At 27.2% G+C, this 20,383-nt stretch overlaps 1 protein-coding gene across 2 annotated transcripts in view; it reads left to right on the top strand.

The window, feature by feature from the left end:
* Positions 1–18,870, top strand: part of LOC135922604 (prosaposin-like) — a 28,355-nt gene extending 9,485 nt beyond the window's left edge. The window contains exons 10-18 of one of the 2 annotated variants that reach the window (XM_065457011.1): positions 1,370–1,447; positions 1,902–2,024; positions 2,586–2,856; positions 3,237–3,349; positions 3,530–3,776; positions 5,882–6,024; positions 15,202–15,282; positions 15,680–15,874; positions 18,526–18,850. In XM_065457011.1, the coding sequence (XP_065313083.1) occupies positions 1,370–1,447; positions 1,902–2,024; positions 2,586–2,856; positions 3,237–3,349; positions 3,530–3,776; positions 5,882–6,024; positions 15,202–15,282; positions 15,680–15,874; positions 18,526–18,567 (1,293 nt within the window). In that variant the 3' untranslated portion in view covers positions 18,568–18,850. Of the gene's footprint in view, positions 1–1,369; positions 1,448–1,901; positions 2,025–2,585; positions 2,857–3,236; positions 3,350–3,529; positions 3,777–5,881; positions 6,025–15,201; positions 15,283–15,679; positions 15,875–18,525 lie in introns of both variants that reach the window. The other variant, XM_065457012.1, reaches the window with a different exon arrangement.
* The last annotated feature ends 1,513 nt before the right edge of the window (positions 18,871–20,383 follow it).

Below are 20,383 nucleotides of genomic sequence, written 5' to 3'. Positions count from 1 at the left end.
CCCAAGCTTTCTTCATGGCTTCCCACTTGTCATTCACCCCAGATGCTTGTGCCACCTCCGCCTCCCTAATCGCCAATGCCATATTGAATTGATGTCTAGCATTCTCCTCCTTCAATTTCCAAACCTTCAGCCTTGGGACAAACTTTCTTTTAGTGACCCTGGCACCTTTAAGAGTGAGATCTCCTACAACTAGTCGATGCTGATTTATACATTCCTCTCCCGGTATCACTTTCACATTTTTTATTATACATCGATCACATCTCCTTAATAACAAGTAATCCACAACACTTTTGGTACTACCCGACTTATAAGTCACCAGCTTCTCTGATTCTTTCTTAAACATTGTATTACAAACAATCATATCCATAGCATCACTAAATTCTAAAATCCTCTCTCCTTCCAAATTTCTCATGCCATAACTGAACCCTCCATGTACTCCTTCAGAACCCTCACTACTCGCTCCCACGTGTCCATTCAGATCGCCAGCTAGGATAATCCCCTCTTCATTTGCCAGTCTCGATGTCACCCCCAATAGACTGTCCCAAAATACATCTTTCTCTTCTTCACTTCTTCCAACCTGAGGAACATATGCCGAGATCATATTATATAGCTTTCTACCAATAATCATCTTGATAACCATTATCTGGTTGTCTAGCCTTCTCACTTCGACTACTTTGTCTACCAATTTCTCCGCAACCAATACCCCAACTCCAGCCTTACCATCATTACCTCCTTGCCAAAAGAATTTATACTTTTCGCTAGTCTTGCCAATCATTCTGGTCCCATTTCCTTTCCATCTAGTCTCCTGTATGCAGCACACATCTATATGTCTTCTGTGCAATACATCGACGACTTCTCCCGCTCTTCCCGTCATACTCCCAACATTCCATGTCGCGACCCTAACTCGATCACCCGTAAACTGGTTTCTCCACTTTTTATTAGGTCGTTTATGGCCGTCATAGGTTTCATTTTCATGAATAGTGGTTCCACCAGGTTTCCCATCCTTCTTTTTGTCGTAGGCGGATGAGGAGGCCCACGGCTTTGGGCTGTACCCCGCCCATGCTTTGTTGTAACCATAGGGAAATTTTTGTAGCATGGTTTTTACAATCGGATGCCCTTCCTGACATCAACCTCTTTAAGTGGTTTTTACACCCCGTCGAGGAGACGGTGATCCTATTCTAGACCCAGATCACAGGGAACCTTTTAGACCTCCATTTGCCGCCAAAAGACGTTGCCACTCCCCCGCCACGATGAGGCTGAAGGTAGGATTTTGGGAGAGAGTTATCTTCTTCTCCGTTGGTGTTTTTTTAAAAATATATATTACTTTACGAGTATATATTTAATAATACATTTGTTTGTTAAATAAAAGGGAATAAATCGCACTAATCTATGTAACGATTGCAAAAAAGTTATTGATCAAGTCAGAGGGTTTATCTCCAAGACTCAGGTATAATTTTCTCAAAATATTTATTTTTTAAGATGATGCTAAAATCATTATAACATTTTTAAAAAATCATTTTATTGTTATTTTATTTTTCTTTGAATTGCAAAAGTAAGCATTGTTAAAAGATATAAAATTTAAAATTATTAATGAATGTTTAGAATTTTTTTAAAATAAGAATATATTTTCGAGATTAACAATTAAAGAAATAACATCTTCTTTATTCAAACGATGCACTTAACTTCCACGCTTTCCTTCTGAGAATATAATTTGTTAAAATTAATATGGTAGCTAGTAAAATTAATTAAAAAAAATTTTTTTTAATGATTTTATTATGAAAATTACAAAGGATTTTTTTTACAAAGATCAGAAAGGTGAGCATTCTTAAAAAAATCTTAAAATTTGAATTTTGAGGAGTTATAGAACTTATGTTTTATCTACATGTATATTCTATTTCTAGGATAATGTAATGGATAGTGCTAAGCATGTGTGTCAAGCATTCCCCGTTAAAGTTCAAGAAAAATGTTCTTCTATAGTCAGGAACTACATTCCAGCTGTTTATGAGTACATCAACATGTTGATAGTAAAATTAATATTTCATTTGCATTTTAAGTTATTTATATCTATGGTTTTTAAGGCTAGTTAAGGCATTTATGATATAATAAGTCATAACAAAATAGTCGCTTATACAATGTTTATCAAAATATCCCATTACTTTTGAATCTAATCTACCTATTTAAAATCCTAGGTTTTTTACCATCTAATCATTCATTTTTCCCCTTGCAAATTTCATTTACATTCCAAAAATACATGCTGTTCATCTTGCTCCTCTATTCCAATTCCTAGACATGCTATTAATGCTCATACATAAAGTTAATTCTTCAAAACAACTCTCAACTTCAAATTCTCATCTACTAGCTGGCTACATTTTTTAGCAAAGTATCTCTCGTTGTATCACATTTTATAAAATAATTTTCGACTTTATTCTATTACATTTAAAAATCATATCTAAAATTAATTTTTCGAGGTTTTTTTACAAAATAAAAATTTAAGTATGAATAACTCGATTTTAACTGAAGAAGCTTTAGCTTTGATCAGATGTAAAATATTCATTTTTAACAATTAATATATAAAACACAATAAGGACCCAGTACAGATGTGCCAAGCTTTTGGCATATGTTCGTCATCTGGCGATAATGTTAAACCCGTTAACGAAATGAAAATGAGCGATGCTATGGAATTAGCCAAGAGTTTTTTGATACAAGGAACCCCTCTTTTTAGTCCGTTCATTCATAAAGTGAACACGTTTGCCGAGAAGGAAGAAATCCAAAACAACGAAATTGTGTGGAAGGATTTGCTTAGATTTGCCAGAGTCGAATCTAACAGTGTGAAATCTGGCGAAGATTTTTATAAAGGTATTTAAAAAATATTTATGAAATTACTGCGTTTGTCTATTATGTATATAAAACCATGTAGGAACGTTGCACTAGCTTATCATTTATATACGAATATTTCTTTTATTTAAACAGGCAAAAAAGAAATATTTTGTTCAAATAAAAAGTATTTTAGGCGTTAAGTGAGTAATGAGGGGAAATTAATCACCTAACTTGACCTGATTCCTAGACAGCCTTAACCGATTTTTTTTTGGCTTTAGTTTCGACCTGCACTGAGCAAGATTTCACGCTTCCTTAGTGACGTCTTCTTTTATTCATAACAATAAGATTTTATTGTCGTTATTTATTCTTTATTGTAAGTTATTTTATTTTTTTAAAAAAATTAATATAATATACAATAGCTGTCAAAATAAGTGACTTGCCTGGTGGCTTAGAACCCAACTCAGTCGAGTGTAAAATATGTGAGCAAGTGGTGACCGTATTGCTGGAGAAGTTGGGAAATAACAGGACCAGGGTAAAATATGCTTTAAATTGTATACGATGGTTTTGTACAACATAATATAACATTTTTAAATAGGTAAAATATGCTTACTCTTTATTTTGCTATCTATATTATATAATTTATATTACATATCCTTTGATTAATAATGTATATTCATTTTAAATATATATTTTAAAATAAACACAAACACAGGAAAACATACGACATTGGCTCGACAAGATATGCTCAGTAATGCCATCTACTTTGGGCAAGGATTGCCGCGCATTTGTTGACATGTATTCTGAGACGCTTATGATATTGCTACAAAATAATATGAACTCGAGCCAGATATGCCAAGCCTTCGATTTTTGCCAAATTCCTAACCCCCCTCCCGTTCTTTCCGAAAATGCATCTTATCACATTTTAGATATGGATTCGCCTACTGTTTATGCAGCTCCTGGTAAATTATCCTTTTTTATAGGAAAAATATTCCATATGTATCCTTTAGGCATGGTTATTTATTATAAACTCGATTTACTGATATGTTGATATTTTTTTTAAATTTATTAAGAGATCTTATTTTTAGATCCAAATTTGTTTATTGTTGGGTATGGGAATTAAATACAATCATAGGGCTAGATTAATATATCATAATTATTACTAATTATCACCAGGATGAGAATGGGAACAGAAGTATAATTTTAATACCAACCAGAATTTAAAAATCTCTTAATATCAAATCATTTATCAAGGTATGAAAAATTTCGTAGGGTGTTTTATTTATTTCTTAATTGCAATCCTTATTTTAAAAAAATATATAATTATTACTCTGCGAATATTTTATCACAACTTTTTCATTTTAAAATCATTTTAATAAACAAAACGTGCTATTAATTTATGAAGTAATGCATATTTTAAAACTAACGAAAGTCTGTGATCGAGACCGAACCTAAGAAAAAACCTGAGCATGGACTGATATTAAATCAGACCAGCCAATTTTTTTTTGAAGGGCAGTTAGGTGCTTAAACAAGATTTTTGATCAAATTTTACCTTAAATGTTAAATATTTTTTTTGTTAAATATCTTTTATTAGTAAATCTTTTGTGATTTCTATCATATTTACAACTCAAAATATTCCATATATTAATATATCCCTACATATTTATATATCCAAATCTTTCATTTTATTATATTAATTATCTTACATATATATACCATTGTCATAATCATAATATTTATCATCCAAATATCACCTTATTAATAGCATACTAATCTTACAAAATGCAGACAAAGGAAAAATCAGGTGAAGTGAAGAATTTTATATAATCAATATCTATTTTTCTCGAAAATATATTAACAAAATGTCAATTACAAATCAGATTCAACAATTACTACACATTAAAAATCTTTCATAATAAAATCACAATTTTTTAAAAAAAAAAGAAGATTTTTTTGATCTTTATAATAATTTTATAATCCTCAAAGATTTTTTCCTCATAATTTTGGACGAAAAAAGATTTCTTTTGATAAAAGAACTAGATTACATGTGATTTCTTAACTCGATCTGAATGTAACAAACGACTTTTTTTGCAATTTTCTCTGAATAAGGACCATGAAATATTTTTTATTTTTTAAATTCATATCTTTTTTGGCCTGGACCGGGCTTTCTGGTCTATGATGAAAATAGGGCTGTGCCATCTACAAATTTTTAACCGATCCGATATTTACATTGATTTTATTTACCACATATCATTGTATCAAAGTTATAAATTATTAATATTTTTTACTTTAAAAAAACCAACTAACTTTTACGAATGATTAAGTGTTTTTTTATTTTTCATAAGTTAATATTCTCATTTAAAATATTTGTATTGTTTATGAGTGAATAAAGTGTTGTTAAAAACTATAGTCAATTTTAAAAAAGGCCAAATCAAAATTTTAGCCAAAATATTATTGCCTATGCCTCGAAATTTGGCCAATAGAAGTCCAAACCTTTCAGATATCTGGGAAAATCAATAAGCATGGGTAATTTATTCTTGGCTAAAATTTTAAGTTAATCGTTTTTAAAAATTGAGCCGTTTAGTAACACTAACTGAATGTGACTCGTTAGATGTTTAAAATCCTTTTCTTTTTGCAGATAATGTAACAAAAAATAGTGTAAGATTTTAAACCATTTTTATTAACAACAAATAAATTGTATAGTAGTTCCTTTCATTAATTTATTATTATGAAAAAGTTTATAAAATAAAAAAATTATATGATTATATATACAATTATAAAATAACTAAAAACAATATAAAAAATTTGAAATCGGGTTTTTAAAAAAGATCAGCTCGATCCGATATTAAATATTGTCACAGCCCTAGATGAAAATATTACAAAATGATATCTATATTAAAAAAGAAGTGATCACTCAAGTGATCACTTTATAAAGGTTTCACTTTATTTTAGAAATTCGGGATCAGGGAGTTTTATAATATTGAATGTCGATTAGTCTAGTATTTCAGTTCCTTTTCGAGATTTATCCATATTTCCTTTATTTTTCAATTTTTTTTAATATAAATAGTCCGAAATTTTGATTATTGCCCTGTTTGTCACATAGCTGTAGCTTGGTTATCTCAAAAGATTGGTAAAAATTCCACCGATGAACAGATTATGGAAATGGCCAAAAGGTTTTGCTCAGAACTACCTGGAAAATGGAACAAAGAGGTAATTTTTTGTAATTTAAAAAAAATTATAATTGTCTTTATTAATAAAGCATTCTTAAAAAAAATATAAGAATTTTAACAATCAATTTTGGCTAATTTGGTAATTTCTTAATATTAAATATTTATAAAATGTGAATTCGAATATTTTAAAGTTGAAATTAAATATATAATGAAATTAGGATCTTTCCAACTATTTCAATATCATATAAAGAATATATTTAAAAATATTTAATCATCATCAGCCAACAAATCGAATAATAAATAATATAATCCAAGAATATATGAATAATAAAATAAATCAATAGTAGGTGTAATCAAACACCAGAATTAATACATAGGTTATTGCATTTACATTAATTTTATATTTAAGCCAATAGTTATATCAACTAACGGCAATTTTTCACAGTCTACATATTTTTTTTTAAAAACTTTATCACGAAAAATTTTTAACATAACAAAGAAAATCGCGAATCCTTATTTCTTAAACAAAAACTCCAACTAAAAATTTTTAAACACAATTATACTTGTTTTTTAGGTACATATTCATTATAAAATTAAAATCTTTTTATAAGCCTTCGATATTTATAATATATATATATTTGTTTTTATTTAGTAATTTTACATATTTTTATACTTGTTTTAATATTTTAGTGTTTCATTTTTTTAAATAAATAAAAAGTGTCAAATTTAAAAAAATAATAATATAAACATTTGGCAATTCACTCCTCTTCCAGTAATACCTCACATCAATCAAAGCTAACCTATGATAAATCGCATACACCAATATCAGAATTAGAGATTGCCGGACTCGGATTTAATTTTTTTAAAAAATCGGGTTTGGGCCGGGTGGGGTATAATATTTTTAAAAAAATTCGCGTGGGGTCAGACCTTGGAAATTTTTTAAAATATATTTAGATTTATTTATCAATTTAATATTGAATTTTTTATGTAAAATAAAAATATTTGATTTTATTTATAAAACTAGAAACCATATAACATATGTCTTTTATTTTGAGTAATTATAAGAATTAATTTCTATATTTAAATAAAATCGGGCTGGGCCGGGCTTGAAAAATTAGGCCCGAGGCAGATCACTAATCAGAATATTACATGCATTAATATTTATCAAACTGGACCAGGCCATATTTTAATTTTTTTAAATATGCGTGGGCAGTGCTTAAAATTTTTAAAGAAATTACCAGAGTTTAAAGATATTTTTGAAATGGATCTAGATACCAATGCAATTTTTATCATACTTATATAAGGGTTTGTCTTTGTTCTCGAACAAAAACGAGAGCACAAAATATCTAAAATAATATAATAAAATGGCAATACCCCTAATTTTATCATTCTAACGAGCAAATTCTCCTTTATACCGAGCTTTTATTTAAAAATAATCTTTACATTAAACTTATAATTTATTCATATAAGTCAGGGGAAGGGGTATCTATAAAATTATTTTAAAAATTCTAAATAAATTTATTTCCTTAAAGTAATTTATACATCAATGGTATTGTTTTTATGACTGTGCCGATATTTAATATCGGATCTGCACCGATATTTAATATCGGATCTGCACCGATATTTAGTGTTTTCGAAAAATATCGGTTCATGCCTATTTTTTATAAAAAACCGATCTGAGCCAATATTTTTAATTGTTTTTGATTAGGCTATTTTTTTGGGATGTCCTTTTCTTTGGTCTACTTTTAATTTAATAATCCAACAAACAAAAATAAATATTCCAAAAATATATTTTATTATCTATTATTAAAAAAATTTACAAATATGCTGGTAAAATTTTTACATAATTGGAGTACTCTAAAATATAATAACAAAGATTCTACGCAGAATAGTTTTCACCAATAAATGTTTTTATATTGAAAATAAAATAAATATGTTAGTATATTTTAAATAATTTGCATGTAAATTTAATATTTATATGTTTAAAAATGAAAAAAATTAATAATTTTAACAAAAATGCGTTATTTTATATGAAGCACAATTGAAATAAATATTCATTTTTATTTAAAAATCATAATGACTAAAATAACCCGTGGCTGTCTCATGTTAAAAAAATTTTTACTTATAGATATTATAAATGAATAATAAAATATTAAATTTATAGAAATTCGAAAGCGAAACACTTGGAGTGTACAGGTTCAAAATTTATAACTTAAATTTAAACCGCAAAATTATTACTTTATAAAAATCAGAGATCTGCAGGCCCGGCCCTAAACCCGGCCTGGGACGGGCCGTATTTTAAATTTTTTAAATATACCCAGGCCGGGCCTAAAATTTTTTTTTAAAATATATCCAGGCCGGCAGGGATGCGAGCCCGACAAAATTTTTGCCCGGGTTCGGTTCGGGGTATAAAAAAAAGGTGGGTTCGGTTCGGGTTCGGTTCAGGGAAATATTTTTGAACCCGGGTTTGGTTCGGTTCGGGTTCAAGAATTTTTGAGTTGATAAAAAAAATTCTATATTTAAATCATAATAAAAAACTAGACATAAATTTGATATAAAAAATAAATTTTTTATTTTATTTATAAGCAAATATAGTTAAAAATACAAAGCATATAGTCATGTATCAATTTTAAAAATTTTATTTAGACGTATTAGCATAATATCTTCCAAGAGTTGTTCACTCATCCTCGATCTATGTGGTGAAAAAATGAATTTCAAATGTGAAAAAGATCTTTCAACGCTAACCTATGTTAAATGTATTTATATGTGAAAATATGAAAAATTAACTTGGGTTGCAGGAACAGCAAATAAGATTTTAGATATAATATATAATTCAGGGTGTTCCAGCTTAGCAGACTCCCAAAAATGCAAAATATTTTCCTTCTTATCTAATCTTTTATAATCGCGAAATCCAGTAATTATTGTTCCAATACTTTTCTCAGCAATCGTTGGCCCTCTTTTACGTATTTTCTCCTGCCTTTCTTTAAGTTGTATCAATTTCTCTAAATCATCTTCTTGTTCAATAACTTCATCGGAACTAATATCATCAGATAAAATCGGCGTTGTTAATCTTTTAATTCGTCTCCATAAATTGACAAGATGTTTTTTCGCACAAATCTTATCATCATCACTAAGTAATACCTGTAATATTTAAGGATTTATATTGTTTAAATTTAAATATTTCATAAAATAACAATTTTAATATAAATCTAAAATAATTAATTTACTAAGCTTTTAATTAACCTTGTATCTTGGGTCCAGGTATATGGCAGCTAAGAGAATTTCGTTCTTTATAACCCTTTCTTCTCTGTTCTTAAGACAAGAATATAGTAATTGAGCAAAATGGTTTGGATTTTTTTCCAGTTCGATGCAGCATCTTAACCATGCTGCATAAAAATTTGTCAATGTTAACTGTTCAGATTGGAATTGTTTGGTTGCGATTTTTAGCGGTTTTAAAATTTCAACAATCGTTATTATCTCTTTCCAATCTTCAGTCAATAAATAATCAGATTGCTCTGTAAAAAAATCTTCGATATTGGGTTTTAGTAAAATCAGCCTTTCTAACATATCATGGGTTGAATGCCATCTGTGGCAATCTAACACAGGCTTAGGGAGTTTCATATTTTTTAATAACTTTTGGTAAGTGGGATGTCTTGGTTTTAAATTTAGGCTCCTAGCTTTTGCAATGGTTTCCACAATAGGTGATAATTTTATAGCATCTTGAAGTGCCAGCTGAAGTGTGTGAGCTGCACACCATACACTATAAATTGGATAGGATATAATAGTTGATAAAAAAGTATTTTGTATATCATCAATATCATATTTATATACATTTACATCCATATTTTCCTCATCTGCTGATTCACTCCTTATATCATAATCAGTTTCAGGTTGCAGGAGCTTTATAGCTCTTAAAAAATTACAACCATTATCAGAAGTAATTGTGTATATTTGTTGAATATTAATTTTAAATTTTAGTAAAGTTTTTAATATATTCTCTTTTATATATTCTCCTGTACATCTCTCTTTCAGCTCTACAATTCCAAGAGTCCTCAAATTTATAATGGACTTTGATATAAATTGAATATTTACACCAAGAATTGACCTATCTAGTCGTTGAACTGCATCAACTTTTAAACTTATTAATTTTCCTTCTACCTCTCTCGATATTTTGTCTCTAATTGATTGGGCTGTTTTATTAATAGTTCTGGATAAATTTTCTTTGTTTATAACTAAATTGAGCCCAGATAGGAGTGGATTTATAATTCTTTGAAATCCCGAATCTTCAATAATTGATAAAGGCCGGCCATTTACAGTAACAAGTTCTAGTATAGAACTCATCAAATCATTAGATGATATATTTATACTTATATGCTTTTTTGGAAAAAAGGTTTCTATATTAATTTTAGGTTTTTTTGCCAATAACTATTCCTGATATTTGGTTTTTTCATTTAAATAATTTAAATATTCATTGTTGTGATTTCTTTCCAGGTGTCTTTCTAAATTTGACAAGTGATTACCAGACATTTTTACTTTGCAATATGAACATATTGATTTTTTTTCTATTGTATTAAGGGTAAAATGCTTATCAAATATGACTTTATCTTTAATCTATAAAAAGAGAACAATTTTTTTAAATAGCAATGATTTCAGAATTAAAAAAGAGATATTTATAAATTTAATTTCATTTATAATATGCACTTCATTAATATCTTGTAAAAATTAAACTGAACCAAAAATAAATGATTAGCATATATAAATTTTAAAATCATTTTAATAAGTTCACAAAAACTGTCCTACATTTAACAATTTTTAAGTTAGATGTTTAGAATTTTTTAAATTAACAATATAATAATTTTTACTTTGATTTGTTAACCATTTTCTTCTAATTAATAATCTTTAAGAATAATAAGATAAAAATTTAAAAATAAATGGCGTAAATTAATTCAATTGTTTAAAATTTTTTAACACTCCAATAGGAATCGAGAATAAATTTAAAAATGGCATAAATGAATTAAGTTGTTTAAAAATTATTAAGACTTCATTTAATTGAAAATATAATATACATATATTAATATATGATTTTAAATAATACACTGAACCCGATTGAACCCGGGTTCAAATAAAAATCTTGGGTTTGGTTCGGGGTTTTGAAAATTTTATAAATGGGGTTCAGGTTCGGTTCGGGTTCAGAGTTTTTTCTAAAAACCCGGGTTCACTTCTCCGGGTTCGGGTTCGGTTCGAATCCCTGTAGGCCGGGCCTAAGATTGTTAAACCCAGGCCGGGCCTTTATATTTTTTATGAAATTTTTTACATTACGAGTTAATGGTTATAAGATTATATTATAGTTATGATTAATATAATATTGGGTGATAGTTAACACTACCTAACACCCACAGATCGATCTAATTATTAATTTCCTGCAAATTTATTCAAAGTATTAATATATTTTTTTATAATTCATATCTAAATTTTTACAACATAATTTACCAAAACAATCAAATAAAGGAATATCTTAAATAAGCCCCAATATTCAAGTATTATTAATATATTTTTTTATAATTCATATCTAAATAAGCCCCAATATTCAAGTATTATTAATATATTTTTTTATAATTCATATCTAAAATTTTAGAATATATTTTACCAAAACAATCAAATAAAGGAATATCACTTCTTGAAGTTTGTAATACCTTTCAAAGCGAAAAAGGAGAAATAAAATTGATTTTACTTAATATAAAGCATTTTTTAATTGAAAAATTTGTTTTACACAAGTATCATTTTATTTCTCTTTTTCTCTGTCCCAAATTCAAGCAATTACGTATGTTGTCAGGGACAGATCGCAAGATGACGGAAAACTATATAAAAGATTATATTAAATTACAAGAGGCTCAGGAAGTAAATGAAATACCATCGACCAGTCAAATTACGACTGTTGTTAAACAAACTGAATCGTTTTATGAATGGGGCGATGGTAATTCTGGTAATATGTCAATACCCGATGATGAATATTATAATTACCTAAATAAAAAAATAGATGAAACATTTAAGGTGGATAATTTGTTAGAGTGGTGGGCGGCTCATCAAAGCGAATTTACAATTTTAGCAAAATTGATAAAACGGGTATTGGCAATTCCTGCTTCAAGTGCAAGCTGTGAGCCGAATTTTTCCACTACTGGGAGAATTCTTAAAGAAAGAAGAAGTAATATTCAACCTGAAAAGGTAGATATGCTTCTCTTTCTTCATGATAATTTCTGAATTTTTAATATCTTTCTTGAGTATAGGGTTTCGTCAATCATGCAGGTTTTTTACTTTGCAAACTGTCAAATATTTATTGCATTTATTATATTTACCTTGAGTCATGAAAGTTTTTAATCCAACATTTTTCATTATTTTTTTTTACAATATTATATAATACAATTATCTTCTTTTGTTAAAAATTTATATTATAAAATAAATTATATTAATATTGTGCAATTAGATTATATTTTCAAAATACTATTTATTATACATGCATTTTTTTAAATAGCGATTTATTTTTATTTTATAAATTAAATAGTAAATTAAATACAATATATTATATTCTCAAAATATTTTCCATTTTTATAAATTAAATATTAGTTTTATTTTTTTTAAATGCAATATAAAATATATTATATGCTCAAAATATTATTACCATTTTTATGAATATTAGTTTTATTTTTATAAATGCAATATAAAATATAATATAGCTCAAAATATCCATTTTTATAAATAACAGTTTTATAATTTCAATATAATATTCTCAAAATATTAGCTTTTTACATGTATTTTTTTAAATAATAAGCGATAATACTCGCTGAAAAATATGGTAAAATACCTCATAGGTGAATTTTTGTATATAACAGATCGAATATAATTTTAAAAAATTCCGAGCCGGCCCTGTAATTTTTAAATCCTGGCCGGGCCGTAAAAAATTTTTTAAAAAAATATCCGGGCCGGGCCTAAAAAATTTAAAACCGGGCCGGGCCGTGCAAATGGTGCCTCTGCAGGTCTCTGATAAAAATGATTATTTAATAAAAGGTTTTTAGTTAGAAAATGAAATAAAATTTTATTTTTAGCATCAATATCTTTTAACTTATATCAATTTTTTAAATCGTACTTTTCGAAAAAAGTTATTTTTGGCACTTTTGATTGACCATTGATATCTCATACTGTTAGTGCTTGGAGGAAAGGAAAATAATTCTATATATCCACGAAATAAATATCCTTAAATAAAATGTTCAAAAATTTTAAGAATATCAATTCCGGGGAATTATTTTATAAGAATTATTATTGGGTATATTCCGCTTACCTACTTGGAGGCTAAGATTTTGAATTCGATGCTTTCTAATGATGTTCTCTCAGTATCCATAATTTTATCAAAATTAAAAAGGTCGGGCAGATAAGATATTGGAATTACCTTGAACCCTGAATTTCAAAAAAGGTTTCAAAGGGCTCAAGTTCACAGCCCTGGTACACATAGAGGTGAATTAAGGAAGAATAAATTTTTAATGTTATTTGTGTGAGAAAGAAGGATTCTGGAGAGAAGAAAGGGGAAATAAATGGTCGAAATGCATGCAGGGAAAAGGGGGATATGAATTAAAATATGAAAAATAGACTTCGCTTTCCCAGCAGAATAGCATTTCTTTGCTACTGCTCATGGGAAAAGTGCTTACGATGGAATAGGGGAAACTGTGAAAAGCTTAGCTGCACGGGCCAGTTTACAACGACCTTATGAAAATAAAATAAAATTTTGCGATTTCTTCAAATTCGCTGAGGAAAATATAAAAATTAATCATTTTCTTATACATACCAAGAGGAAAAAGAATTTTTAAAGGATCGGTTTTATAAAGCTTTTTCCATTCCTGGAACTCAAAAAATTACGCAGTTTATCCCGTTAGCTTATCACAAATAATTACGAAAAAATATTCCAGTACTGTTCAACCACACAACAAAAAGTTCAAAATCGAATAGGTGAGATATCAACCAATGATATAAAGGGGTATGTAACATGCTTTTATTATAAATATTTTAGCGATTATTAGTGCTGAGAGGTAAAATCCTTCTATACCTGATATTTTTATTCTTCTGGAAAAATTATATTCTAACTGTCGTCAACGACCACTACAGGAAAAACTTATAATTTAACTCTTGAAGAATCCGAAATGATCATATACAAATTAAATTTAAGGAAATCAATATAACTAAGCTTCTATACTATAAGTAATTTTACTATGAATTCATCCAATAAATATTGTCAAATAAAAAAAAAATCATCTGTCATATTTTGCAAAAATGAGGCTTTTAGCTACTTTAAATTACTTGCGCCATCTAGCGATAATTCTATTTTTGTGACAAACTATTTTATTTAACTAATATTATATTATGGAATATAAAAAAATTTAGATTGACTTATATTTTCAAAAATTAAATATTAACGCTATCTAGCGGTATTTTTATTTTAAACATAACCTTTTTTAACTCTGAAAATTATTATATGAACAGTTCTTGGTACTTTTTTTGAAAATATCAGAAATTTAAAAGAAAAAAAATTTATACTTAAGAGTTTACTTAGGGCTATAATATGAGCCATTATAAATAAACATAATGCATCTAATATTAAAGTTATCCCAATTTTAAAAATCGAAAAATGATCAAGAAGAGCCACTTTGGGACCCTGTATCTCCGGTTCTAGTGGGACTAATATTTTGAATTCGTCAATCACAACACTTCACTAACTTATATACCTCGAAATCTGAGATGGTCGGGTTATAAAGTGTTGGATTTGATATGAAATGACCCATATGCGACCCGGCCGAAGATCGTGCAAATGCGGGGTTGGGAAGGCCCTTCCTCCAAAAAATTACCTCCCTCGAGTAACCTCTGGCTACATGGCTGATTATTTATATTATTGTTTTTATGTAATTGCGAGAAACATGTATTCATGTATTTGATAAGCCTATTATTGATTCGTTTTATTAATTTATTTTATTGTTCATTCATTCATTACTATAATGTTGTTTAATCCTTCTCTTTATTTTGCTCAATATTCTATATATAGCTAAATAAGCATTTCATCATTATGTGCATCTGACAAAAATTTCTTATTTTTTTCCAAAATTAATATCCCTTTTTTTACCTTCAAATTATTAAAAATGATTATTTTATTTGATATATATTTTTAAATAATAATCAGTGCTTAGATTATTTAGACATGTACGGAGTTCAGGCACTTAAGCTAATCAGTGAATACATGGATCCGGAAGTGGTTTGCCAGGTTTTCTATATTCTGTTAAAATAAAGAAAAATAAAATTGAGTTGTTTTTTATTAAAAACTTTGATTGGATTGGTAGCCTTTGCTATTTTGAACCATCGTTTTTCCATTTAAGTGAGTGACAAATTTCTACTTGATTTTTTGTGAGAAAATAAAATAAATATGTTTTAAGACAGTTTTTATGCATATTCTAAATCCGCTGTCAGTTTTTTTCTAGCACGTCAGGTTTTTTATTTATTTTAGGTTAAAGTGGCCAAAAAGGTCATTTTTAGCACTTTTTGAAGGTTTATAACTTCGGATATATATATTAAATAATCATTAGTTACAGAGTTTATACTAAATTATTTTAATTGTTGGTTTTTCAATAGAATATTCAATATTCAAATCTTTATATTTACAGCAATTGGGAATGTGCCAGAGCAAAAGAATCGATATATTATATACGCAAGCTGATATAGACAATCAAAACAAGATGGCTAAATTTCATTTATCGAGTCAGAAATCAGAAACAAAGAGGCAATTGGCGGGCTCTAATGTATGCACTAGGGGACCTGGTTACTGGTGTCAAAACATGCAGACCGCTAAAGAATGTGACGTAAGTTCTAAATACCTATGTTTTAGCAATTAATATATTTTCTTTAAAATCCTTTCTAACAATAAACTTATGTTTTATTTACTCAATAGAAATTTTACTGTATACTATGTTGTAAGGTTTTAACAAATCTGTATTTTTAACAAATAGTTACAAATATTAGACAATTTTGCTACAAACTTTTGAGTAACCCTTAATTTATATTAATTATCTTATATTTAGATTTTTCATATAAATTTTTAAAATTCGTTTGCTAAATTGAATGAAATATACACGGATATGCTATATATGTGATAAAGTGAGATGAAAGCGGAGTTTTTTTTAAATTAAAAGGCGTGCGTTATAAATAACACTGTGTGACAAGAAAAATGGGAGAAGAAAATAAAAACAAGTTTTGGTGCAGAATTTGACGCTGAGTTCGAATCCTTTTTTCAAATTTTCCCTACACGTCAAGTTTTAAAAATATTACCGTATAAAGACAACTTTTCGAAATCTCAAAAATGGTATAATTTAGGTCTTTATACGGATATATTTTAAAAAGTATCGAATAAAAATCCCTGAAAATTGGTGATAGTGTTAAACTTATATTTCTTTATAAATTTACTAATTTTTATAATTTTTTATCGATTGGTTTTTGAGAAAAATGGTAAAGAATTTCGTTTTTGGGGGTCTTAAGTTTTCAATTTAAATTACTATCAAAATTATTAACTTTAGAAGATAAATTTTATATAATTTTGCTTCAAATATTCTCAAGATTATACATTAATTCTAATTATGTGTCAAAAGTACTTTATGCCATGAAAATTCAACCAAAATCTATAAATTAAAAAAGTCCGTATAGATATTTTCTAACTTTTTAATTTGTACACTTTTATTGAATTTTCTCTGCATAAAGCATTTTTAAAGCAAAATTAAGGTAATATTTATCTTTTTTAGTTGTATTTAGTAATATTTTATGCATTTATGATCAATTTATACCAAAATTAGATATTTGTACACACTTTTTTAATTTGTACTCTTTTTGAATTGAGCATTTTTGAAGCAAAATTCATTTAAAATGCAATAATTGGTAATTTTTTCATATTTTTTATTAATATTAATCTTTTTTAGATGTATTTAAGAATATTTGTTTTTTTAATCAATTTATATCAAAATATATGATTTTCCAATGGAGTACCTTGAACCCGTAGTATGGGCAATAAATAATAATGCCAAATAACAAGTAGGAAGAAAGGAGAAGAATTATTTTTTTTTGCGCTTAATTTTACATAAACATTTAATTTCTTTCATTAATTTTTTTTTAAATTGGATTTTAAATATTATTCAAATTCCCTCCTTATATAATATTCTATAAAAAATTAATGCCGAGGTCCCCTTGTTTAAAGTGTGTCTCTAAATTTTATATTGCCCGCACAAAAATGTCCAATTTCTCCAATCATTCAAAGGATTTATGAAATTTATTACAATATTCCACTCTACGATTTGGATAAACCATTTGCCCCTAATTACATATGTAAAACATGTTATAATTCTTTTAATTCATGGGTAAATGGAAAACGGTCATTCAAAACCTGCATTTTGGCACGTAGCAGAAATCATTCGTGGGATTGTTATTTTTTACATTTGGGTTTAACAAAAAAAATAAGAAGAAAATTCGTTATCCTGAAATTTCGTAGGTTGTTTATCCGGTAAAATATAATAAATAAATATATTAAATGTAAGCTATATTAAAAAAGATTTTATAAATAAAGGTAAATTTAAAAAATATAGGTTGTTTAAAAATTGAGTAAGGATTTTATAAAAAAAATGTATAATAATAATAAGGAAGGTTTGCTGCAAAAATTAAGATATTTTTTTAGTTGTAGGGATCATTAGAACCGAAGTTATAAACCTTCAAAAAGTGCTAAAGATGATCTTTTTGGCCACTTTAACCTAAAATAAATAAAAAACCTGACGTGCTAGGAAAAAACTGACAGCGGATTTAGAATATGCATAAAAACTGTCTTAAAACATGTTTATTTTATTTTCTCACAAAAAATCAAGTCGAAATTTGTCACACAGTGTAATTAAAGAAAGTTTTAAATTTGCTTAAAAGCCAGGTTTATGAAGCATAAATCCTGATTTTATATATATTAATATATCCCGGAGGATACCATTTTGATCCTAACTGATTCGATTGAATGGTGCTAATGTGGGTAAACCATCTCTACTCGATCTGGATGCAGCCAACTACTTTAAATGGATACTCGATCTGTACTAGTCCGTGTTAATCTCCATTAACTGTAGATATAGTTTTATAATAATAGGCAGTTAATATATTAATTTATAAGCTAAGGTCATGCCAATGCGGTTCGTTTAGTGGTCATTATAATATATTATATATGTAGCTGGTACTTTAAAATATTTGAATTCTTCAATATTATCACAACTACTATACACACGGTAATATTTTAATGTGCATATGCTTGAAATAATAAAATTTCTGGAAAAAATGAAATTTTGTAGCATTCAATTTTTGGCTTGTTATCTTTAAACGTTATGTGCTATAACTCTTTGGTATAGCCTTAGAATGAAGGAATGATACCTTATTTCCTTTTTTACTTTATTTATAAATATTTAATTTTATATTATACTCTATAATATATTTTTTTAAGGCTATCAAATATTGTCAAGAGCGTGGTTGGTCTACGGAGTAGTGTACGAGAAAAAAAATATTCATTCACTTTTTTATCAAATTTTCGCCAATTTAGTCTTTTATTTAAAACTATTTAATAATTATATTAATAAATCCCTTTCTTAATTTTTTTTTAAATAAAAAAAATATAATAATTTATAACACCAATTTTGAGAAATGGTTACATTTATCATATTTTTATATTTAATACACATTAAAAAAAAATATATAATTTAATAATAATATATAGTTTTTTTTACTTATAAATTATAATGTTAACCTTACTTTTTATAGTTTTTAAAATTATATTTATCAAGTTTTTGGCATTTATTTATTTTTTACAAAATAAATATTTCAAATCGTTCACTTCAATTATTATATATTAATCAAAGCCATCTAAATAAGAATTTTTTTTCAATCTCATATTAATTTTTAAATATAAATTATAGGTATATATATTCATTTTTAAATTTTAAGATCAATAAAGGATAAGATAATATAATATAACCAACAAGGCAACTGATTTATATTTTTTATTTTTACAAAAATAATCCCCGACAGCTAATCTTTTATTTCACAAAATCTGAGTCAGGTTTAAACTAGATTCGAAACCCTTTTTGTTCAGGTTTCTAAAACCTTTGATCAAATCAATATTATAATTTTTCATGTCTTTACTATTGCTCCTAATTATCATATAAATGAAAGCTAACCTTAAAGTTTTGATTTATCTCAAAGATGAAAAAGATTGAGTGACTTGATGTTAGGCTTACCCAAATTTAAAAGATGTCCTCGAACTATAACATGTCCTCATTATAAGCATCCGTGAAGAGATTTTTTAAGATTTGCCAACAGTTAAAATACATATAATCCAAAAATTATGAATTTTAAAAAAGTAAAAATAAGAGATATTATTATAATTTTAAGAATTAAGATTATGCATTTTTTTTAATGTTAATTCTCTAATTATTATAAAAATTAATATTGTATAATAAAATTTTTGAATTTCTATAATGTTGTTATCAAGTTAGTGTTGAAAGGTATATTTCGACACTCAAATAATTGGTATAATTAGTGTTGTTAAAAAGTCGAGTTCTTACGACTTGCGACTCGAGTCGTAGTCGTAAAAAACGGCTCCGACTCAAGCCGATCAAAGAGCCGAATGAGCCGACTCACTTAGTAGGCTCGCTTAGTCGGCTCGTTGGGTCTGCTCAATTTTTTTGTTTTTTTATAAAATCTGGTAAATTGCTAAATTTTGGGGAAATGATTAATGTGAACAAAATTATAATAAGAATATGTTGTTTTAGTTTTTCGTATTTTTTTGGCATAAATGGGTTAAAATAAGTATTGCTAAGGCTAACATGTTTAAATAAAATTTTAGTGAAAATGTACCCTTGATAAGTGACAATTGTCATAATCGTTGTTTTTAAAGTTTTTCGAATTTTTTTGATGTAAATGGGCTAAAATAAGCATTGCTAACATGTTTAAATGAAATTTTAGTGAAAATGTACCCTTGATAAGTAACAATTGTCATAATCGTTGTTTTTAAAGTTTTTTGTATTTTTTTGATGTAAATGGGCTAAAATAAGCATTGCTAACATGTTTAAATAAAATTTTAGTGAAAATGTACCCTTGATAAGTGACAATTGTCATAATCGTTGTTTTTAAAGTTTTTTGTATTTTTTTGATGTAAATGGGCTAAAATAAGCATTGCTAACATGTTTAAATGAAATTTTAGTGAAAATGTACCCTTGATAAGTGACAATTGTCATAATCGTTGTTTTTAAAGTTTTTCGAATTTTTTTGATGTAAATGGGCTAAAATAAGCATTGCTAACATGT

The sequence above is a fragment of the Gordionus sp. m RMFG-2023 genome, chromosome 1 (genome assembly GCF_954871325.1).
Source record: "Gordionus sp. m RMFG-2023 chromosome 1, tfGorSpeb1-WG-v2, whole genome shotgun sequence".
In the NCBI taxonomy this organism is placed as follows: Eukaryota; Metazoa; Nematomorpha; class Gordioida; order Chordodea; family Parachordodidae; genus Gordionus; species Gordionus sp. m RMFG-2023.
Note: the sequence above shows the minus strand (reverse complement) of the source record. Positions and strands in the feature narration are given on the sequence as shown.